This window comes from Paramisgurnus dabryanus, chromosome 19 (assembly GCF_030506205.2).
Source record: "Paramisgurnus dabryanus chromosome 19, PD_genome_1.1, whole genome shotgun sequence".
Taxonomy (NCBI): Eukaryota; Metazoa; Chordata; class Actinopteri; order Cypriniformes; family Cobitidae; genus Paramisgurnus; species Paramisgurnus dabryanus.
The window spans coordinates 22,941,466-22,966,041 of record NC_133355.1 but is presented as its reverse complement, the minus strand read 5'-3'; the positions used below and the strand labels follow the sequence as shown (position 1 = coordinate 22,966,041).

At 39.1% G+C, this 24,576-nt stretch overlaps 1 protein-coding gene and 1 long non-coding RNA gene across 3 annotated transcripts; both read left to right on the top strand.

Annotated features, from left to right (window-relative positions):
* The first annotated feature begins 7,266 nt into the window (after positions 1 to 7,266).
* Positions 7,267 to 8,209, top strand: LOC135772843 (uncharacterized). Its single transcript, XR_010543278.1, has 3 exons — positions 7,267 to 7,542; positions 7,782 to 7,803; positions 8,043 to 8,209. It is a non-coding gene; the product is annotated as an uncharacterized lncRNA (long non-coding RNA).
* Positions 8,210 to 8,417: 208 nt separating this feature from the next.
* thap7 (THAP domain containing 7) lies at positions 8,418 to 22,779 on the top strand. 2 transcript variants are annotated; one of them, XM_065293925.2, is made up of 5 exons: positions 8,418 to 8,588; positions 16,057 to 16,136; positions 20,605 to 20,760; positions 20,926 to 21,054; positions 21,212 to 22,779. In XM_065293925.2, the coding sequence occupies exons 2-5, from the start codon at positions 16,057 to 16,059 to the stop codon at positions 22,554 to 22,556; spliced, it is 1,710 nt and encodes a 569-aa protein (XP_065149997.1). In that variant the 5' UTR covers positions 8,418 to 8,588; the 3' UTR covers positions 22,557 to 22,779. The 2 variants fall into 2 exon arrangements, with proteins under 2 accessions (XP_065149997.1, XP_065149988.1); XM_065293916.2 differs by lacking the exon at positions 8,418 to 8,588 and adding an exon at positions 15,542 to 15,612.
* The last annotated feature ends 1,797 nt before the right edge of the window (positions 22,780 to 24,576 follow it).

Below are 24,576 nucleotides of genomic sequence, written 5' to 3'. Positions count from 1 at the left end.
GAAACGGCCAAAAGATAAAGGTATGCCGATTTCTATGAGTGACAACGTGAGTGACAGTAGTAAAATAGGCTATTTATATTAGCCTCGGTCTCTTGCTAATTTGTTGCTATTAGCCACAGAATACGACTGTATTTGGTTTTTGTTTTGCTGAACTAGCAACTATTAGAATTGAGGCATCATGTCATGCAACTAAATTCACCCATAGGCAACAGTTTGTGTGTGCAACACAAAAAGTGCAAATTCACACAGACCTCCTGACTTTGTAATTTTTTATTGCTTTACGCTATATGTTAACTTAAATAACTTCTAATATACATTGACATGGCATTTTGTAAGCTACACAGTGATATAGCTTTTTAAATAATTTGAAGTCTGTTATGCTTAGTTTTTAGGATGTTAACAAATGCTAATAAAATGTGTGTTATGGTCATTTTAATTGGGTAACTGATGCATGTGTGAAATAAGTGTATCTAACTTACATGTTGTATCTTAATTGTAAATTCAGGTGCACTTCTGAAATATTTTTGAGCTAGAGCACCCACTGGCCAAAAAGAGGAGTCAGATACTTCCACAGCAGCAACAGACATGGTTGTGGAGTCTGATGAGGAGCCATCTACATCTGCAGCCACACAGCCCTCTTCAGGGATGGTCCTGGAGCCATCTACCTCCTCAGCCACATGATCCTTGCAGGATTTCACAGGTGTGTGTCTGTGTGCGCACATGTGTGTGTGCATGCATGTGTGTGTGTGTGTGTGTGTGTGCGTGTGTGTGCATGAGTGGGTGTTTATACTGTATTACATGTTTTTCTCTGTTCTTGTTACCTTTTTGTATTTAAGATTATATATAATAAAATAATACATGTTGGTGGCGGGGTTTGGGGGTAATTCTTTTTTTTCTGGGGCGGTCCAGGGATGGTTCGCCCAGGGCGTAAATCTAGCCAGGACTGCCACTGATTAGGTGCTAAGGAAGGGCAGTACATTACTGCCACACTAGGATAGCAGTGTGTTTCTAATTTGCAGGCTAAATCATTCCATAAATTTGTGATTCATTAGTGCAGGGTTTCCCATATTTTGGTTCGCAAACCCCTGGTGGTTTGCGGGGGAATCCCAAAGGGTTTGTGAGTTGATGAAAAATCACATAACATTTATGAAATCATAAACTCTGTATGTAGCAGTAAACAGCTCAGTGTTGAGGTAAAGCAGTTATCAACAGGAGTCTACAGTAACGTGTAAGTATTTGTTTATAGACTTGTAAAGTTTTAGCGCAGTTTTGTTGCCAAGAAACGCTCTCTTGTTTACCTTTGTATCACGTGCTGCAATCGCGTTGTGTCCTGTGCATCCTTGCGTGTGTCAGTTTCGGCCAGTAGTTGTTGATTGTTGTCGGGCGTGGCCATGGCTGTCTCATCACGTGCAGCCCTCGTCGTGTGAAGATGGAGAGTGTAAAGACCATCGACTCTACCTGGTCAACTTGGACACTTCTTGGAGGAGTTGGATGTACTTCTGTCTTCATTCCCAGAGGACGGTACTCCTTTAGTAGTACTTGGGGACTTCAACATCCACCTTGAAAAACCACAGGCAGCTGACTTCAACACCCTGACTGCGTCGTTTGACCTCAAGTGAGTCCCAACTTCACCTACCCACAGGTCAGACAATCTATTAGATCTTATCTACACACGCTGCTGTTCTACTCCCTCCCGCTTATCCTCTGTGGTCTCTTCCATGCTCTCCCCTCCCAACCAACTGTCTTTGTTAGATACAAATAACACAACAGACACTATATGCTCCACTCTTACATCCTGCTTAGATAGTTTATGCCCTCTGACATCTGGACCGGTCCACGCCATCTGCCCCTTGGCTATCTGAGGTTCTCCGTGAGCATCGCTCCAGACTTAGGGCTACAGAGAGGAAGTGGCACAAATCGAAAGATCCTGCTGACCTCTGTTTCTATCAGTCTCTTCTTGCCTCCTTCTCCGTGGATGTCTCTTCTGCTAAGACCTTATACTATCACTCTAAAATCAGCAGCTCACCTGACTCTCACACTTTTATTAAGACCTTCTCTACTCTTCTTTGTCCGCATGCCCCCCCACCTTCATCAGACTTAATGGCTGATGATTTTGCTTCCTTCTTTGTGAAGAAAGCGATTACTATCAGCAGTCAGTGCTTCTTACGCATGCTCAAACCTCTGAGGCATGCTCGCTTCCCTCCTTCTCTCTCCTGTCTGAAGCGGACATTTCCAAGGTCTTTGCTTCTAACCATCCGACTACCCGCCCCCTAGATCCCATACCCACCCATCTCCTTCAGGCCATCTCTCCGTCGGTTATCCCTGCTCTCACCCACATTAACAATTCATCTCTTTCCAATGGTACCTTCCCTGCAGCATTTAAATAGGCCCGGATAACCCCACTGCTGAAGAAACCTACACTCAATCCTGCTATGCTAGAGAACTACAGACCTGTTTCTCTTCTTCCCTTCATTGCCAAGACTATTGAACGTGTGGTGTTTGACCAGCTCTCCTCTTTCTTCACACAAAATAACCTCCTGAATAGCAATCAGTCTGGTTTCAAATGCGGTCACTCCACTGAGACTGCGCTGCTCTCAGTCATTAAAGCCCTAAGACAGGCAAGAGCAGCCTCCAAATCTTCTGTGCTGATTTTACTGGATCTATCTGCCGCCTTTGACACGGTCAATCCCCACATCCTCCTGTTGACCCTCATTTCGGGTATCCTGGAGAGGTGTCCGAACCCCAACAACAACACTCAACTTCACTTTTCGTTCCACCCTGATCATCCCACGGTTTTTGCCCGCATCTCAGCGTGCCTGAGGGACATCTCACTCTGGAAAAAGGATCACCATCTTCAGCTTAACCTTGCGAATACATATTATCTGAACCAAAGATTCAACACAACCTTTCCATTCGGCTAGGTTCCTCGACCATCACGCCTGATCAGCTTAGCTTTACGGAGCAGGTTGCCAGCACCGCTCACTCTTGTAGATTCATCTACAATATTAGGAAAATTAGACCTTCCCAAAAAGAGCATGCTACGCAGGTCCTAGTCCAAGCTCTTGTCCTGTCCAGGCTGGACTACTGCAATGAGCTGCTGGCTGGACTTCCAGCCTGCACAACAAAACCCTGCAGATGAATCAGAACACAGCAGCAAGTGTGGTCTTCAACGAGCCAAAGAGGGTGCAGGTCACTCCTCTCTTTGTCAAGTTACACTGGCTTCCTATAGCAGCTCGCATCAAATTTAAAGCTCTGCTCCTGGTCTTTAAAACCAAAACTGGGTCACCACCCTCTTACCTTCACTATTGCTTATACAGCTTATGTACCCTCTTGATCCCTGCACTCTGTCACAGAGTGACGGCTTGTGGTGCCATCTCAAAAAGGGAAAAAAACATTAGAGCGTACCTTCTCAGGAGCTGTTCCACAACTGTGGAATGATCTGCCGGTCGCGATACGAACTGCTGACTCTGTAGCTGTTTTAAAGAATCGGATAAAACACCATCTCTTCCGCCATTTTCTCACTTCCTATTATATGACTTACTATCTTTCTCTATTTTTCCTTTTTCTTTCTTAAAAAAAAAAACACTAACCAACTCTTGGCTATGTATGTTGGACTTGATGAGACTATTTCCAGTGCACTTATGTATTGCTGTTCTTGTGTTGCTATAATTGCTTCTATTGTTTACCTCATTTGTAAGTCGCTTTGGACAAAAGCGTCTGCTAAATGACTAAATGTAAATGTATGTCATGTAACCATTACACAACATTACAGTATATTAGAAAACTGAGAACTCAGGCAAAATGAAGGTCCAATAACAGGAAGGGGGGAACTGGTGCGAAAGTAATGCAGGAAGAAAGTAACAAAGTGATTTTCTTTGATCCCTGATTACATTTGCATTCCAAACTTTGACAGAATCTTTAGCACGCAACCCTTGACAGAGATGACAAATATCACGTTATTTCGTCATCGTTTCGCACATCTAGGTCCTGAAAGCTGTTTTCTACCTAAGTAAATTCCTAAAGCAGTATTTTTTTCTTATAACGCATTGTGTTTTTCGTTTCTTGTGTTAAACTACTGATCAATCTACAGGTTATTTAGTGCAGTAACACATCCTGAAGTTTGCCTTCTCAGAGTTTTTCAAAATTAAGTAAATCGGGTTTAAATGTCAGGAGTTCTTGTCAGGATAAAAGTAACACTTTTGTCCCCAGTGCTTTAAGTGGCCCAAAAGAGGTGCCGGTACTCAATTTTTTTTTCTGACTCGACTCCTATATTGAAGGGGTTTTATATTCAGCAGTCAACAGACGACCTTGTAAAAAATAATAAATCCTTTTATAAGTTTGTGGATTTGCTTGAGCTGGAAATATCTACTGAACATAAATAAAATGTGCAAAAGGTAGATATGTGAGTAAAATTTTTAGCATGGTTAAAGATAGAAAGAGTTTGAAAAAAACTTTAAAATGACACCAAGACTATGTCCATGGGTTCAAGAATAACAAAATACGGGCCATTTGAAACTAGAAAGTCATCACTTTATTTTGTCCCATTGTTTTCCATTTTGCGGGTGTTAAAACTCCCGTGGTCGTCGTCGTTCAAATTAATTGAAATTTCGTTCACTTGTAGTTTAGCAATTAAACCAAATGTCTATTAAAATTTCAAGAATGTTTTTACTCTGCACATTGCCTGAGGAAATCCGAAGGTGCTTGAACCAAACTGACAGCCGTGACACAGCGGAGATTGTCACATACCTGCAAAAGGGTATTGGATAAAGCTTGCGGATAAAGCTTAGCTGTCATTCTGGCTTGGTGGGATGTCAGCCAGCGAGTCCTCTGATTCTGACCTTGTTCTTTTACTACTCAGAGTCTAAAACAAGGAGGGCATATTAAGTGTTCATTGTACTTTCATTTTAACCAAGCAGCTATGGTTGCGCGTTTCACACACAAACACACACCTCTCAAGTCCAGACCACACTGACTGACAGTCAGCGGCAAAAGCTACGCATGCGCTTTTAACTTGTAAACGCAAGGTTGTATGGGTAATGTAGTCTCTGCTCTCGGTGGGACGAATTAGGAAGCTTACATTGTGAAGGGCGCTCTGAAAAGCGGCAGCGCAGCCAAAGGATTAAATTAAACCTCTGATTTTTAAACAGATGTGCAAAGGAGCGTTCCGGTACGCTAAAAGCACGTTCTGGGCACACGGAGAGGTGGTGGTACGCTCAAGAGCTATATTTAGAATAGAAGTGGCGGTACTGAGTACCGGCACGTTCCGGCCCACTTAAAGCACTGTTTGTCCCGCTGCTAATACTATTGCATTAGGTTGAAAATGTATATTATTTTAATTTAATATCATTTTCAAATTGTTCATACTGTTAAAATGTTAAACATACTGTTAAACATAAAATGTTTATTCTCAACAGTTCAAGTTTGTACTATCAGGTTGTTTTTGAAACATTTTATGAAACTGAATTATAAAATGAAAACGTAATTGAATTTTTTTTTGCAAAGATACACAATAAATGTTTGCAGCTACATATAAACAAGGTCATAGTCATGTATATTTACTAAAAACAAGTGTTAGGCAAAAATGTAATTTGTTCTGTTGTGTTACCTTTGACCCACCACTTGTGTGTTACTTTCGTCCCAGCTGATCAAGCTGATCAAAAGTAACAATGTGCTACTTATGTTTAAAGTAAAATTATACAAGTCGTTTTATATTTGTTCAAAATTCCACCTGGTATTCTGGTGGTCTATTAATACCAGGTGGTCATGAGTTTTTGACCACAGCAAAAATATATCTCTTTCTAAAACATTATCTTGATCAGAGTGGTTTACCAAGCAAGTTAGCAATTTCCTTTATCGCACATACTTAATTGTTTCCTGTTTTTCACAAGAACAGAAATTCATCAGTAAAGTTTAATTATTATTATTCTGACTTGTTTATATTAAGTTGTGTTTTATTGGTAGAACAGTTCACAGAAACTATTTGTGGTGAGTGACATAGTTGTGAACTGGAAACATTGTTCATAATTCACCATGTAGGTCATGATTAAAAATGTTTTTATTCCATATAAACCATATATACATTTTATATAGGAAGTCAGTGAAATATTATTTGAATCAGTCAAGCCCAGTCAAAGAAAACTGAAAGACATAAGTATAAAATGGATGATCTCAAATTCATCCCTGGTTGTTTTTCATCCCCTTGTGCCTGGCTTATTATATTTATATTGTTGCTTGCCTTATTTCCCTGATGTTTGACACAGAATTAAGAACATATCATAAAATACAGTTTCATAACCTTTTGTGTCCCCACTGGCGCTACCTGTTGGCCCCTGGCTTGAAGGGACACCCAAAAATGAAAATTATTTCATCATTTACTCACTCTCATGTTGTTATAAACCTGTATAAATGTTTTGTTCTGAGGAAGATATTTTGAGAAAAGTTTGTAAATAAACCGTTCATGAGCCCCATTCACTGCCATAGTATTCTTTTATCCTAATATGGAAGTGAATGGGGCTCATGATCGGTTTGGTTACAAACATTAAGTTAAAAAATCTTCCTTTGTGTTCATCAGAACAAAGACATTTGTACAGATGTCACAGCTGGTCGGAGCGGACCCGAGATAGCTAAAGGGTCACGCCCCTTCCTAGTTTCCACCTCGAGGAGGTTCCCAAAGCCACCCCAATGACCAGACACACGAGGTACAGGTAAAATTAAAATAAGCTTTATTTAAATTATTTAAAATGATAATCAGGGAAGGGAAAGGGGATTTAAAAATAAGGGCCTCTTCTGACCTAAAACTCTCTTAAAGGGGAGGGGATGGGACTTGTTGGGGTCTCCTCCTTGATCCTGTGGCGTCCTCCGCTTATCCTGGAGGCAGAACTTCAGGGGGGGAACAAACTGCAGCTACGGTCAGTACCTTTCGATGGCTTGTTCACTTCTGCAACACAGTGTTGTTAATTTGTAAATGACTGTGACTCTGTTTCTCTCCCTCTCTTACTTACAGGTGGCTGACAGCAATAGATGCAGTAAGTGCTTGCACAGGTATCTAGTTCGCGGTTTTCCTCCTTTAGCGGGCTCGGGGCTGTAACACAGGATCACACTTCACTTTTCACTGTGGTCTTTCTTACTTGCAGGTAGCTGGTAGCAGTGGATATGGTAAGTACATTTCAGGTAACTAGTTCGGTGTTTTCCTCCTTTAGCGGGCTCAGGACTGCAACACAAGATCACACTTCACCTTTAACTGTAACTTTCTCTTACTTGCAGGTGGCTGGTAGCAGTGGATACGGTAAGTACTCCTCAGGTAACTAGTTCGTAGTCTTCCTCCTTTAGAGGGCTCAGAGCTGCAACACAAGATCACAGTTCACCTTTAACTGTGACTTCCTTGCTTGCGGTCAGCTGGTAGCAGTGGATACGGTAAGTACTTTTCGGTAACTGGTTCATAGTTTTCCTCCTTAAGAGGGCTCGAGTCTGTAACACAAGATTACACTTCACCTTTAACTGTGACTTTCTCTTACTTGCAGGTGGCTGGTAGCAGTGGATACGGTAAGTACTTCTACAGGTAACTGGTTCGTAGTCTTCCTCCTTTAGAGGGCTCGGGGCTATAACGCAAGATCACACTTCACCTTTAACTGTGACTTTCTCTTACTTGCAGGTGGCTGGTAGCAGTGGATACGGTAAGTACTTCTACAGGTAACTGGTTCGTAGTCTTCCTCCTTTAGAGGGCTCGGGCTGTAACACAAGATCACACTTCACCTTTAACTGTGACTTTCTCTTACTTGCAGGTGGCTGGTAACAGTGGATACGGTAAGTACTTTTACAGGTAACTGGTTCGTAGTCTTCCTCCTTTAGAGGGCTTGGGGCTGTAACACAAGATCACACTTCACCTTTAACTGTGACTTTCTCCTACTTGCAGGTGGCTGGTAACAGTGGATATGGTAAGTACTTTTACAGGTAACTGGTTCGTAGTCTTCCTCCTTTAGAGGGCTCGGGCTGTAACACAAGATCACACTTCACCTTTAACTGTGACTTTCTCTTACTTGCAGGTGGCTGGTAACAGTGGATACGGTGAGTACTTTTACAGGTAACTGGTTCGTAGTCCTCCTCCTTCAGAGGGTACGAGGCTGTCACTATGAGCCGAACGCTGCCCTCTCCTTCCCACACGTAGGATGTCGGGACTCTGGACAGGAGCGTACCTTTGAAGAGGCTCAGTGGCAGGCAAGTTAATACACGTCCACACTTCAGCAATACAGTAGCTTCACTCTCATATGAACTCTGGACAGGGGCGCACCTTTGAAGAGGTTCAGTGGCAGGCAAGTTAGTACACGTCCACACTTCAGCAATACAGTAGCTTCACTCTCATATGAACCAGCACTCTGAATTGTACTCACAGATGACCTGGGTTTCCTATACCCTGCTCCACTCTCACCACCAGGTTACACGATGTTAAGCCTAAAGCCTTTTATTGTCTCGCCGACCTCCACACTCAATCGCTAAACAGCATATAATGGACAGGCACTTCACCCACCGCACGGCGTCTTCTCCCTTCTTTCACGGCCAGAACCCCGACCTGTAATGGCTCCTGACAACAGGTACACAGCACTTCACTGCAATACAATCACGTTTACACACTCACTCTATACAGTCCAGACTCACCCACGACACACTTCAAGTGAACAATAAGGTTAGGCCAAGGTCTTCATGGAATCGGCCGGAGGGTCTGCGGGGCGCTGTAATAATGAAGGCCAGGGATTTAAATGCAGCTGCTGCGATACTCTTTCCTCCAAATGGTGCTATATTCCCGGCTCACCCACTACTCGACTCCGTGATGGGGCCGCTATTTCAGTTTAACTGAGGACTTACACACACGTTAAGTATTTCACTCTTAGTATGCATATCCCATCTGAATATTCTCTGTACTCACGGTGAATGATCACACTTCCTCTCTTCGGCTCCCCCACTAGCTGGTTTCCTTTCGGGTAGCACAGAATCCAACCGCTATCGTCAAATTGTTGCACACACACATCTATGGGACAGGTAAGTCAATATTTCCAAATTTAACAGAGGTTTCCAAACATACTCAGCCAAGCCAAATATCCTTCGTCTTCGTTGTCAGCCACTGTTTCGTTCTGTCTCCGTCTTCAGGTCCAAATATTCGCTTCACTGCTCCAACACAACGTTCTGACTGCACCGCCACTCTACGCAACCAAAGTCAAACTGCAACTACAACACTAACCTTCCGTTTTCAGGTCCTCTTTATCCTCCTTCGATTCCTTCGCTCCTCCAATCACGGACCGCTGTGTTTATTTGTCACACCTGCATCTCGTTCGCTTGATTTCACCCACGGCGTTTTCCCAGAAGTTCCGGTGTTTCCGCTTCACCCTCCGGGTGGGGACCATTTCCGGGCGGAACCAATTCTTCAGAATCTTGGTTCCGCCCCGCATAATCGTCACCGTGTGACACAGGTTTGTAACAACATGAGAGTGAGTAAATGATGAGAGAATTTTCATTTTTGGGTGTCCCTTCAAGCCAGGGGCCAATAGGTAGCGCCAGTGGGGTAAACTTTCATTTTTGGGTAAACTGTCGCTTAAAGAACTACGGAGGTCATCATTCTGGGATGTTAAAGAAGCTTTAAAGTCCTATTTTTGCAAAAAAAAAAAAAAGTACTTTGGAGAAAAAAATCCTTGAGAAAAACCCAGACATGGCTGATCCTTTGAAGGATATATTATATATTAGATATATTATAAAATTTTGTGGGAATTAAAATATCTAAAAAAAAAAATTACAAGTTAAGGGAAGTGGTTGGTTATTGCTTGGCAGACTCAGAGATGCTCACAAGTCTCTGAGCTAGAGTCCAAGTCAAGTCTCAAGACTTTGAGCTTGAGTCCAAGTCAAGTCTCAAGTCTTTGAGCTAGAATCCAAGTCAAGTCTCAAGTCTTTGAGCTAGAGTCCAAGTCAAGTCTCAAGTATTTGAGCTCAAGTCCAGGTCAAGTCTCAGGCATAGAGTCCAAGTCAAGTCTCATGTCTCAGGCCTAGAGTCCAAGTCAAGTCTCAAGTCTCGTTGTAATACCCATGTTATACACATTTGTGTTCTCATAAACCATACACAAGAACACACACACAAAAACAGCAGGCCCTGACAGGATGAGGACAGAGTAAAGGTATACAGGACCTAAAATTTCCACATTTTAAAAACTTTTTTCCACACTTTTTTAAAACACCATACAAGGCTTAAACAAACCCTAATTTATATTTCATAAGGAAGACAGTCGGAGTTAGCTCGTAGCTAAACCAAGAAGCAAGCTAACGGTAACATTAGATGGCCAATGCTGCGCTAATGTTAAACATGTTTACTGACCTGTCAGGATGCGTTTTGTGATGCCTGATAAAATTAGATGTGGTTGAGCCAGAATCTTTTAGCTTGAGGCCGCATATTTTGCATTGAGCACTTCTTTTGTTTGAGCCATCGTTTGGGAAGTTTTTAAACCCAAAGCTAGGGAAGTGACAGACCACAAAACTCATGGTTCCGATCACAATGCGGTTTTTGAGGCACGGAACAGATAATTTTTCGGATCAGCAAAAAAAAGGGTGGGAAAAATCTAATAACAAATAAAGAAATTACAAACATTTATAAAAAAGAACAAAGTTGTACATTAAGTAAGGTCTAAAATTAGCATAAGGTACAGAAATCGAATTAAATGGATAATAACCCTGTCTTTATTGTACAAATTAAATATATTTTTTTTAGAGCCACAGAAGTGATTTTCTCTTTGTCTTGGGTTATTTGATTAACATTAATGACACAGACTTAAGTAGGTTAATTGAGGTTACTGTCTCTTTAAGAACAAATAAGCACAGGTTTCTGACTCTATAATTTACTTGAGACATAAACAAATGTTTTTATTATAAAAAGAATAATGTGAGATCTCTCCATATATGCATTACTGATGGCACTTACACACACAGGCAGATGCTGGCTTGTAGTTAATCCAGCATTTGCAATGGAAGCTCATGATTTTCACCTCTCTTTTTTCTCAGTTTTGAACTTGAGTCTGAGTGTGTGCGTTGCCTCTCCCCTTCGTGCTTCATCAATTCAGCACAGCTAAAGAGTGTTTTTCCTTTAAAAGAGCAGGACGGGTAGAATTTGTGTCTTTTTAAAGACAGCCATCCTCTCGTGTCACGGCGGAGTGCATCTTTTAAAGATTTTGTCTGTGCAGTTCTGGATGTGGCAAATTAATGGGTCCTAAGGATGGTCACAATCTCCGTCTCTCATGTTTGGCATTCAGCATGCTGAGGTGGCCTTTGTGGGGGTTCATGTTCTCACTGCGAGAGCATGACCCTCTCAGATCTGCGGAGACGGATTATGCCCCCCCCCTTTCTGTTGCTGAGCTCTGTTAAAGGTGTGGTGGCAAAATTCCGGAAAGATGCTCTCTGAATCACGGTACTGAAATGGTCAGCAGGCACTTCCTCCGACTCTCAGCACTGATCCGCAACAAGCAGTAGTTCGGATGGAGACGGTTGGCTCATGTTCTATGACGCCTCCGGTATCTGTAGGTTTCCCCCATGCCTGTTGCTGCATTGGAGGTGGGCCATCTGTCTCTGAAGCTGACTCGGAACCGCTCCTCCCTTCAGGCTGGGTAGCGCAGTTCGAGTTTGAACCTGAGATGACGGCCATGCTCCCTCGGGCGGCGGCGGTAAAGTGGAGTGGACTCAACCTCCCCCACCCGAACTGTCCTGCCTTCACGATTAGTCATTGGAGCTGCTTGTGCATCTTAACACTCACCTCCAGTACCTTTCTTCCCCGAGGCCAATGATGAGCCGGCTAGGTCATGGAGAACCTTGTTCTCTTCTCAAACAATTTTTAGCCCTCACCCCTGCATGAGGTAGGTCACGTTGGTCGTGCTATGTCACGGAGGCAGACCCAACCATGGCTTTGTTATGTCCCGTACGTGCTCTGCACCTCTACATGGACCAGACGCAAAGTTTTAAGACCTCAGACCAGCATTTGTCTATTAGGGTGGTCAGCAAAGAGGGAAAGCTGTCACCAAGCAGAGGATGTCCCATTGGATAGTAGACATTATCACCCTGGCTTTTAATCTGCAGGGAACCCCTTGCCCCTTTAATTTAAGAGCACACTCTAGCAGGAGTGTTGCCTCATTTTGGGCACTCGCTTGTGGTCCCTCGCTACAGACATTTGCAGAGCTGCTGGTTGGGCGACACCTAACACATTCACTAGATTCTATAGTGTACGTGTCGAGCCGGTTTCCTCTCGTGTGCTCTCCTCAAACCGGTGAAACACTGAGCACCGGCTTTTGTCGGCTTGCAGCCCTATTTGGCGCTACACGTAGTACTAGTATGGAAGGGTCTCCAAACATGGACCCGTGCAGGACTCTGACATCCACTTCCACCAGCCACTTTGGTGGGTCAAATATAATTTCTGCCTACACCCAAATAAAAGGTAGCCAAGCTTGTCGTATCAAAATTTTACAATCCGATCACAATTCATTATCAATTAACTTGCATTTAGTGAAGGCGGGTTCGGCGGAATCACGCTGAATGACACACAACAGAAGCGCTCTCTCACGTGCGCGATCAGTTCCAACACGATTACATGAGATGTGCATCAATAGCAGGTGTGTGTGTAATCTCGTAGAATATATATATGCCAAATTGAGTTTTGGCGTGCATAGCATACCGAAGTCAACTTTAATCACATCTAAATTCCATGTTTACAGTTCTTCAAGAGCTGATGTGTTTCCCTTTCAAAAAGATTTAAATGCATTAAGGTAGAATGTGAAATCTCAAAATAAATTTTCTCTTTCATAGTTGTATGTTGAATTTGTAATCAGTAAAAGCATTTCAATGCATTTTAATCAGACAATGTATTGATCTTAAATGCATGTAGACAGACAGACATACAGACAGATAGACAGATAGATACAAAGAAATAAATGATCCAATAACACTACACATAAAACATTTTTTACATTAAAAAATTACAGGCAGCATACCAACGTATAACCACCACATTTGACCACCACAAATAGATGTTTGCACATTGTGTTTATCACTACCTCTGTATCACATGACAGTTTCTGTACAAACACCGGTGGCATCAGTCGGCGCGCTCCACTGAGCCTCATTTAAGTTGCATAAACAAACTGCAAGTCTGGAAAAAACCTGGAATGGTTTTCCTGGTTCTCAACCTGTGGATGTTTTTCATCGCTAAAAGGGAGTTTGGGAACTTATAGCAGTGCTCAAATTCCAACATGTTTGCTCGAGACAGGGCAAGCTAGTACTAAGGTAAAGCTAATCTTTTACATTATAGTGATGACGCTGGTAGTGACGATTCTCCCCGACCAATCAGTGATCTACGGTGTTTTCTTGTCACGTTTGGTATCAGCGCGGATCGCTTGGAACCCCAACCTAGGTGGTACTTACTAAAAAAAAGTATTGGGTACTACATACAGTACTGCCCCCAGTGGAAAAGCTCCCAAAAGTTAGCTGACTCGACCCAAACTAAACCGTGGGGTTACATTGAGTGCAGTCACCTCATATGGTGACCTTAATATATGAGCATACTGTGAGTGCGCTGTGTGGTTACAATTTCAGCTCACTGTGATGCACACATTGTGACAACATTTTGAGGATCTTGTAAGTTAATGGGGACTTCACTGAGAGATAAGTGTTGACTGGGATGGCTGTATAAAATGCTGTGGAGAAAGTCTCCTAAATTTGATCCTATGATCATTCCTATAATATTTCTTTGAAATTATAGATAAGAAGGGTGACATTCTACTCGTGTGCTGTTCTGCTATAACATAATGAGTGTGCTGTTCCGATCTAAAAAGTACCGGGTATGGTCTATCAACGAACAGTACAAAAAACTTAACAATCTCTATGGGTCAATTATTTTGTTACAGTTATGCTGGTGAGGAAGACGAGGATGATGATTATATATAAAAAAATAGATTTATTAACACTAAAGACAATGATTACAAGATACTCACAAACACAGGTAACATTAGACAATAACGGATAAAGACTAATGGAGAAAACAGGGTATAAATATAAAAATTATAACACGTTTCTCGTTTCATGTGTCACAGTACTGATCAATCTACAGGTTATTTAGTGCTGTAACACATGCTAAAGTTTGCCTGCCAGAGTTTTTCCAAATTTAAGTAAATTAGGTTTAAATGTCAGAAGTTCCTGCTAATACTGTTGCATAAGGTTGTATATTATTCTAATTTGATTTAATTTATTTTTCATAGTGTTTATACTGTTAAATGTTTTACTCATTCAACATTTCAAGTTTGTACTGTCAGGTTTCTATTAAAACTAGTTAAACGATAAAATATGTTTGCAATTACATATTAACAAGGTCATAGTCATATATACTAATAACAAGTGTAACACAAAAATCTATCTTGTTCTGTTGTGTTACTTTGGACCCATCGGTGTTATTTTCGTCCCAGCTGACAGGGTCAAAAGTAATAATGTGCTACTTATGTTCAAAGTAAAATTATACTGAAGTAATTTACATTTGTTCAAAATTCCACCTGGTATTGATACACCACACTTGTGAGTTATTGACCACAGCAAAAAATATTTCCCTGTCTTAAACATTATCTTTTAAAATTAAATTTTTCTGATAAATGGTACTTTTGCCCCCGCTCTCCCCATTGATATGATCAGAGTGGTTTAACAAGCAATTTCCTTTATCACACATACTCAATTGTTTCCTGTTTTCACATTAACAGATATTTATCAGTAAAGTTTCATTATTATTCTGAGTTATTTATTTTAAGTGTTTTTATTTGTAGAACAGTTCACAGAAACTGTTTGTGGACAATGACATAGTTGTTAACTGGAAACATTGTTCATAACTGACCATGTAGTTTATGATTAAAAACATTTTTACTCCATATAAACCATATATACATTTCTATAAGTCAGTAAAATATTATTTGAATCAGTCACGGTCAGTCAAAGAAAACTGAAAGACATAAGTATTAAACAGATAATCTCAAACTCATCCCTAGTTGGTTCTCTTCCCTTTGTGCCTGGAATTTTAATTTATAAAAAAAAAAATGTAACACATTATTTATATTGTTGCTTGCCTTATTTCTCTGATGTTTGACACAGAATTATGGAAATTCCATAACATGTCATAAACACCTGTCGGCCCCCATCTTAAGAACTACTGAATAAATGTCATTATTCTAGATGTTGAAGAAGTTTAAAGTTCAATCACAAAGCAGCTTTGACAAGTTATCCCAGCAAGCAACAAAAGTAGCTGGGATGTTTGGGGGAAAGGCGCTACATATAAATGTAAATTAATACTACCTTTGTCAACATTATTTGTATTTATATATATACAACTAAATACAAATCATCATCTCTTCTGAGATGTTTTACACAAATATTATACAAAAAAGATCGATAAAAGGAATGACATCGACTAGCTAAAATATCCCCACAGCAGCAAACAGGTTAACTAGAAACGTCACATTAGTTCAGCGCTGTGATAGGCTGTTATAGGAAGGCGGGGTTTCGTCTAGAGAACAGAGGAAGAGGAGGACGGCCATTTTCGTGAGGTCACAGGCTTTTGTGGTGAGTTTAAAGGACAATTTTAAAGACATGGATCGAAAGTATTCGGCGAAGCGGTGTCTTTTTATTTAACAGACTGATGTTATATTTGTTTAAATTGATATGGGCGAGTGAGCTACCGCCAGTAGTAAGATCTGTTTAAACCGCTTGCTGTCTACTATCAAACACCAAACAAACACGAGCGCTGACATACAGTACGGTCTATTGCCGATGATTGACGTGGTGACTTAATGTAGAATATGAACTGCCATGACATGCATTTTAATATCAGCATAGGAAAGCATGATCAGATAAAATGCGAACTATCCCATGTAATATCTACATTTAAACTCAATTGATTAGAATTATTATTATAATTATTGTGCATATGTTAATAAAACGTTGAGAGGCATATAAAAGTGTAGGTGGACACCTGTAAAGTGACACGGTATTCTCATCTTTTCCCAGATGCCTAGACACTGTTCTGCTGTTGGCTGTAAGTCACGGGACACAAAAGGACTTCGGAAATCTGGAATCACTTTTCACAGGTGTGTGTGTGTGTGTGTGTGTAGGTATCTAGGTGGTTAAGTTTATAATATAGTTTTAGTCCATTCACTTTCGTTGCTTAGCTTTATGTTACCTAGGGTTGCCACCCATGTGTGATAAAAAACCTCGACATATCGATGACCCGATCACGTGGTTTGCTCACAAACCCCCCCATAGCTTAATATTTCTATAGGCCTATAGAAATATTCTTTTTTTCAATTCTTATTTGTTAACATTAGTTAATGTATTAACTAACATGAACTAACCGTGAGCAGTACATTTGTTACTGTATTTGTTAGTCTTTGTTAACGTTAGTTAATAAAAATACAGCTGTTCATGTTTTATTTAGGCTATAAGTGCAGTTTATTATTAGTTCATGTGTTAACTAATGAAACTTATTGTAAAGTGTTACCCAATTATTTGTTAATTATATTAAAATATGTAAATCACTTTTTACAATTTATATAAGCTGCTTATACTATTTATGTAAACTGTTTTTATTTATATTCCATTGCAACCTTAAACAGGTCTAAATAGCAACTAGCCGGCCTGAAAAATATGCACATGAAATTAAACTTGTTTAACTCACCTGAACATGTATTTTACAATCATTTAACCCGCCATGGGTAAAGCTGAAGTCACTATTACAAACTCTACACCATGCAAGATTTTAACTCTTTTAAGACAGGGATACACTTTCGTGTAGTCTGGTGTAAATGTGACTTATATTTTCGCTTTTGTGGCACTCTCCCTCTGCCATGGCGCTCCTGTTTCTAGATACACTGATTAATTCGGTTCGGGAGAAGAGATAAAAGCCCGCCCACACTGACAATTGATTGGTTGATGTCCTGAAAGAGGCCAATCAGGATACTCTCTGTCTTACATGCGCTAAATGAGGCAAACACACACACACAGATGCAAGGTCAAATAGCTTTTCGAAAACCGGGACATTCAGTGTCCCGGGAGAGTTAATAAATTTCCCGGGACAGGTTTTTAAAAAGAAGGACAGTCCCGGTAAAACTGGGACAGTTGGCAACCCTAATGTTACCCTGATCCTTAATATTGAAAAAATCAATTTTTATCAGATATTATATTTATTCCTGGAAAGGCAGATAAAAATAATTAATCATGTACTACACTGATTTTTGTATATAATAACACCACCTGTACAAAAGACAAGCAAGTACATACTCATGGTTGTGACATAATCAAAGCCATTTTATTATTTAAACATTTAAGGGGCCCTTTCACATGTCACACCCAAATTCCTTTTTAAACAGGAAATACAAATTCACATTAAATTTGGTTTAAACAGGGTTTTATTTACTGAACAATGAGGAATACCATGCATGTAACTGTCCAATTTAACTTTCATTAAAATGACATAACTCAGAATAAATAAATAAAAAAGTTTGCCTCCAACTCCTAGTTTAGTGACCTGAAGTATACTAAATAAACCTCAGACTGTTAACAAAGATATTGGATATAACACGATTAAGCACTTCTATTACTACAAATAGGGGACTGTGCAAAGTTTAATATGGCCGCTCTGGCGACAGAAGTCCCGTCTTCTAGTTAAAAGTGGCTCAGTACTGAGTCATGTGAGGAGCTTGTTATCCTGTTCGTATGCACAGGACCTGAAATGACTTTAATTAAAGGTGTTTTAGCACATTCCTGGGATTCGGTAATATTTTAGTCCCCTAGATTTTTGAAAGTGGTGGTTTACCAAAATTAAATGTTAAGAGCTTTTTACAATACTTTAGTATGTCCTTTATAATGAATACAAATAATTATTTTAAGGAAGAAATTGTAAAAAATGCAAGATATTTGATTAAAAAAAAACAACTTATGAAGTTACACCCCTCAGTCTAAACTCAACCCTGTCACGCCAACCATTCTCCGGCCATAATAATTTAGACTCCACCAATATGTGACATCATTCATAATACATATTTTAAAGTAATTATTTAATGTATTTATCCTCAAAAAAGTAATGAACACAATAAAGTGTCTGAAAAATAAAACTGCAATCAAAATAAACTGACTATACCAGAACAGGCCTTAAATAGTAGCCAATCCTACACTGTAAAAACTATTACTATTATCTACTCAATATTTTTGGTGAAGCATTTTTACACTTAAAAAATTTGAGTAAATTTGAAAGCGATGAAATCGAGAAGATTTCAATAATTACATTAATTTCCTATCACAAATTAAATTGAGTAGAGGGAATCAAAAATATAAAAGCAAATCAATAAAAAATCCCAGTGAAGTCTATTAAAAAATTGAGTTTATATCATTAAAAATGTTACTTAGATGTAGCTGACAATTTTGTGAATATTATTTAACTAAAATAAATTAGTTTTATTTACTTAATGTTATAAATTTATTTCATACTGAACCATCAATTATCAATAATAAACAAAGCAATTTGTACAGGTTATTTTATTGAAAATAGCAAACATTGTACATGTTACAAAAACAATCAGCTGAATAAACTCTGAGAGGTCTCTCAAATTCACAGCATGCAGAATCAACACCTCTTGAACCCAGACAGGTGGACCACCAGCACCTGCAACAAAGATATCTTTATTTAAACGGCTGTCCGCTGTGACTCTGGACGCTGCCACAGAGCGCCACTTAGTTTAACATTAAAATAACATATTTGTCTCAAATCTTTAACGATTAACATAGGCTGCGAATGCATATTTGACATCTGGAAGTAAACTTTGTCTGACTAAACTCGCGCTATTTAATGCGAACGTCCGCTGTGGTGTCAGAAATTGTGAGTTGTCCGAGACGCGGCGCTTCTCCACCGGTGTGCGACACCCTTAACACAAAAAGGAAAATAAAGCATAGGCATATGAAGTCGAGAGATAATTAATATAAACGTATAGAATTATACATAAAAGCTCTGTTGTGTTGTTCCGCTGCCATATGAAAGGTCAAATAAGTCCGGGTGGAGCGAAACTGAGGTCCGGATTTCGGATCGCCTGACTATCACCCATACAGATTTACACGTGTTTGTCTACAACTGCATTATGCAGTAATAAAACAATCAGAAATGATTATTTTACACACATTTCAAGTAGCACAGCTGTATTAACACTTTGGTGACCTGAATAAATACGTAAAATAAAAATATTCTTGATTAATCTAGCAGTATGTGCACAGAAAGCTGTTATTGTACCCAGTTTACAGTATGGTTCCGAAAGTATTCAGATAAATACACCTTAAGTTGTTTACGCAAGGACACATCAAATATTTCATTAAAAACAAGTGTAAATATTAATAAACTCAACACTTACCAGGATTTTTAAGGAGTTTTGGGGTTGTTTGTCTTCCTGCAAGAGGCGCAGTTTCTTCTGCTGCTGATTAAAAAACCGTTGGCTTTGTGATTTTTAAATGAACATCTGATTTACTTAATTTTTTTGCCTACATTTACTCAAATAATACAATGTAATAAATGTTTCACCAAAAATATTGAGTAAATTATAGTTAAAGTTATGCATGAAATTTACTAATTTTTTTGTTGATGTTAAATACCTATGTTAACTTGAAATGAGCAATTATAATAGTTTTGAAAGCTAAAATATATAAGTGTGACATTCTCAAATATATTGATTCAAATTTACAACAAATATTAAGGATATCTATTAGAAATAATCTGTAAGTTAAATACCTATTTTATTTGATGTATACAACTAAATAATATCTGTACATTTTACACAAAAATATCTGTTTATTTTTTAATCAATTATTTTGGTTTGTCCAACTCAAAAAATCAACTTAGTGACATAAAGAGATTTCATTAAGTTATTTTAATCATTTACACTAGTCAACATTCGAAGTGGATCAAAACCATTCAAAAAATGTAACATAAAACCAATCCCTAATACCCATTCTTGTCTTAGGACAACTTTGATAAACTTTTTTGATCCACTTCAAATGTTGACTAGTATATTTTAGTGATATTTACAAAGCCCCTGAATAATTTTTTACAGTATACTAAGGTTATATTAGTACTGGACCACATGTTTGTAGTGGCTGCAAAAAAATCAATTCCTTACAGAACCTTAAGAATAGCATCCTTCACTTCCCTAAATTTGGAATTGCTGTTTTGGAAATGTTTGTTTTACCTTGCAATTCATACTTCTTATCAAAGTTTTGCTTCATTTTTTTTTATTGCTGTTTTTCCACTGTATTAAATGGTTTTGCAATGTATCCGAGCGCCATTAGATACGGTCTCGTTTAAACAGGCACTGCAGCTCCCCCTTGTGTTTTTTTAGAGAGATATGCAATCAATGCAGTGATCTGAAATCATCACGATGAGGTCAAACAATCGCGATGAGACAATTATTTATTCATTGTGACAGCCCTACTTCATTCTGTACCAGTTGAGCTACAGGAAAGCCTTTTTTCTATATTTTACACACATTTTATTATGTCTACCTTGTTATGTTTCTTAAGGTTGCCAAAGAAGGGAAACCCTCGCCGCACAACTTGGATTATCAACTCCTGTCGCAAAGGTCCTGAGGGTAAAGGACAGTGGGACCCACAGAGTGGTTTTATCTATTTCTGCTCCAAACATTTCACCCCTGACAGCTTTGAACTCTCTGGAGTCAGGTGTGTAGCTTATTAGAATTTTTATTAACATCTTACCTGAGCCACTTCTTTCCCTTCAGATAAATTAATATGTTTCATTGCTTGTTTAAAGTCTTCCTAAATAAAAAGCAATATATTGGAGGGTAAGAGAATAAGTATATTTATATTATACCGCTGCTGTTTTAGTGGCTATCGCAGGCTTAAGGACGATGCAATTCCCACTGTATTTGAAAATCAGCCTCATGAAAGACGCAATGCAAAGAAAGGCACTACGAAGAGAAGGGGCAGACCACGAAATGTGGACAAACATATCAGGTATCGAGCATTGAACTCTAATGTAAAGGCAGTTAATGTATGAAAAAATATTTTCTCCAAGCCTATGATATTCTCAACAAAAGTTACTGATCTTTATTTTTTATTTTTAGTGTGGAAATTGTTTACCAAATTAACAAAGTTATACCATTCACTTTAGTGTTGAGGATTCCAATAACGAGTGCTCAGAAAGCCAGGAGATCTTCAACAGCGAGAGGAAGATGCAGAATGTAGCAGAAGATGAGGGTGTTAAGGGTTTTGAACAAGAAAAAGGAGATGAAAATCACAAGGAATCTTCATCTGAGGCTGCTCCTGTAGAGGATCAACCGCCTGAAGCCTCTTCACCTCAACCGTCCCCTCGTCCGCCTTCTCCATCCTGCTACATGAGGCGTCTCCCTCCACCTCCTGGCTTCTACCTGGCGAAAGAGCACAATTATGCTCAGCTGTGCCCTCTAGTGTGGCGTAAACGTTATGACAAAGCCATCGATAGCTTAGAAAAAGCAATGCTGCTTCTTAGTGCTACCCGACGTCGGGAGAACCGGTTGCGTAGTGCGCTGATGCGCCTCAGAGAGAACCGGCTTAGGAGTACCCTCAGTCGTGTCCGAGACGGGATGAAAGGAAAGGAGGTCAGGGGAGGTAGGTTTTCAAGCAGGGCTGTTAAAAAAGCACAAGCAACAAAAGGGGAACGTGCTGGTAGTCTAGATGCATTGGATGAGAATCTGAATGAAGGTGCAGCTGATGATATCAGTCTTCTCACCGATGGTTGGAACAGCCAGGCACAGACAAGGTCAAAGGTTACGGTGGAAGATGAGGAAGGATGTTGTTTTTATTGTGGAAGAGGCAATGAAGGAAACAAAGTATTTGGCTACAAAGAGGCGACCGTTGAACCTAATGACGTTCAAGGGTTCCCAGTAAAGTGCAGGCCTAAAGAAGTCCCAAATGTAACCAAAGTACTCAAAAATCAATGTTTGGAGAACACAAGGACAGATGTGCCACCTGTTGAACAACAGAGCTACTACTTGTATTACTGTGAAAGTGCCGAAAATGAGGACACGATGCAGGTGGTCACCATGGAATTGCAACCTCACCAGCTTAACACAGAAGATGAAACTTCTCTTGAACTTCAAGATGACGGGGAAACAATCCAGCAACTTGCTGTTTTGCATTCACAAACTGAAACGCACCCACAAATGCATACTGTACCTGTACAATACTCAACAACACTACATGATACTTCTGTCCCATTCCAGCTGCAGGTTCTGCAGCCACATCAAGGACTGTTTCTTCCAGAATTGGAAACGAAAGATAAAAGCGAATCAGACAATGATCATGAAGGAGGACAGCAGTTTTACTGGGTACAGGAAAGAACAAATGATCATGAAAACGGTCAGGTCATTCATCAGTCCAACCTGAGGACCACAGTGGTGGCTGGAGATGTCAGGGAGAGACTGAAGGAACACCTCGAGGTGTTTCAGTTACAGCTTAGCAATGAGTTTATTGACTAAACTGCCCTGCATAAAGCAGTTATAACGTTGTCTTGTCTGTTGTTGTTTCGTTACAGCTTTTTTCATTTGACACTTTTAACGCATGTTTATACAAAGAACTCTGTAAATGTTTTTTTTTATGTTGATTGTGAGTAAAAAATACTATTCAAGTGTTATATTGAGATGCTAAAATGTGTATGCGGGTGCTGAATCAACAAATTCAAATTAAATGCATTATTAATTCCCTAGTTATGTGTTGAGATTGATGACAATGAAAATGGAGATTGGGCACAGTTTTTATACAGTATTAATTGGATAAGGATTTTGTGACCATGCCTGTGAATACCCAGCCTGTTTTTTATTTAATATTTTTTTTAGAAAATCATCCTATATACTGTAAAGAACATTCCATGAAAATATTACCTTAATATCTTATCCAATATTCATTGATATAACAATATTAATATAATTTATGTTTTTTTAGATCAAATCATACAATTTAATCACTGTCTCTGCAATGTAAACATTATCTTGCTAAAATAACACTTGCACATTACACAATTTTATAATTTTTAAATAAGCATATGCCTCTAGTCTACACATGGCATATGCTTATTTAAAAATTATTCATAAATAGTATTCACATTGGTTTAAATTGGTGTATTGCCAAAGGAAGGCCACGTGGCCAAGTCTTGCCAAAGGTTTGTCTTAAAGGAAAACACCACCATTTTTTCAATATTATACTATGTTCTTATGTCAACTTAGATGAATTAATACATATCTATCTTTTTTAATGCGTACACTTAATCTTTGTACAGAGCGACATGAATGTGTTAGCATTTAGCCTAGCCCCATTCATTCCTTAGGATCCAAACAGGGATAATTTTAAACACTTCGACCTCTGAGCACAGTAACATCATAACTCCTATACACCCCCTCTCGCTCAAACTTCTGTCAATTTTACTTGAAGTGGTGCAAACTAAGTGCTCTTCCGCAATAAAATATAGTTCTCATTTTTTATCAGCTTAAAAAATCGCCACGTTTTATTTTGTGCCACCATACTTACTCCTGTAACAGTCTTTAAATAGGGAAAATATGGAAGTGTTTGGTGGCTTCTAAATTCATCCCTGTTTGGATCCTAAGGAATGAATGGCCTAGGTTAAATGCTAACACATTCACGACGCGCTGTACAAAGATTAAGTGCACACATTGAAAAAAAGATAGGTATGTATTAATTCGTCTAAGTTGAGGTAAGAACATAGTAAAATATTGAAAAACGGTGGTGTTTTTATACTTTAAGGTTTTCCCCTCATGTACCTTCATCTGAGGCTGCTCCTGTAGATTATCTAAATATATTAGGGAGTTTTTCCTTGCCACTATTGCAAATGACTTACTTATGCGGTACCAAAGCACTTTAGTATTGTGAGGGCATGCTTTTTTTCTTGCAAAATAAAGGCTCACATTTACACATTTGGATTGAATACATATAATTTTAAAATTGTATGCATTTTCCAGACTTTAAAAAATGAAAGTCAAGTATCTTACAAGGATGCTGATGCATTTACCTGCATCAGGATTTTGATTCTGTTTTCTTTCAGATATATTTGTGATTATGTAAAAGTAATGTATACATCTAGACAGTAAGTCAGTGCTTTAACTAAAAGTATGAGATTAAACATTTTTATGTAATTAGAAGTGCACATTGCATGTACGAATGCCTGTAATGGTGATTTAAAAGTGACAATGGTGCGTGCATATTACCATAACGATCCTATAATGTGCATGTATGTACCATGGACCATATAATGTGCATGTATTTTCATTGCATCCGAAAAACTCTTGTCTGTATATGTACCCACGCCGTATTTTTATATTTATAAAAAATAATTGATCCATTTTAAAAAGAAAAAAAGAAAAAGTCTCCTTTTTCTAATAATTCTTAACACAAAAGTTTTCCCCGTCGTTTTTATGTGGCCCACAGGGGGAGCGCGTGGACAGAGAATGAAGCACGAGCTGATGGATGAATGGATGGATGGATGGA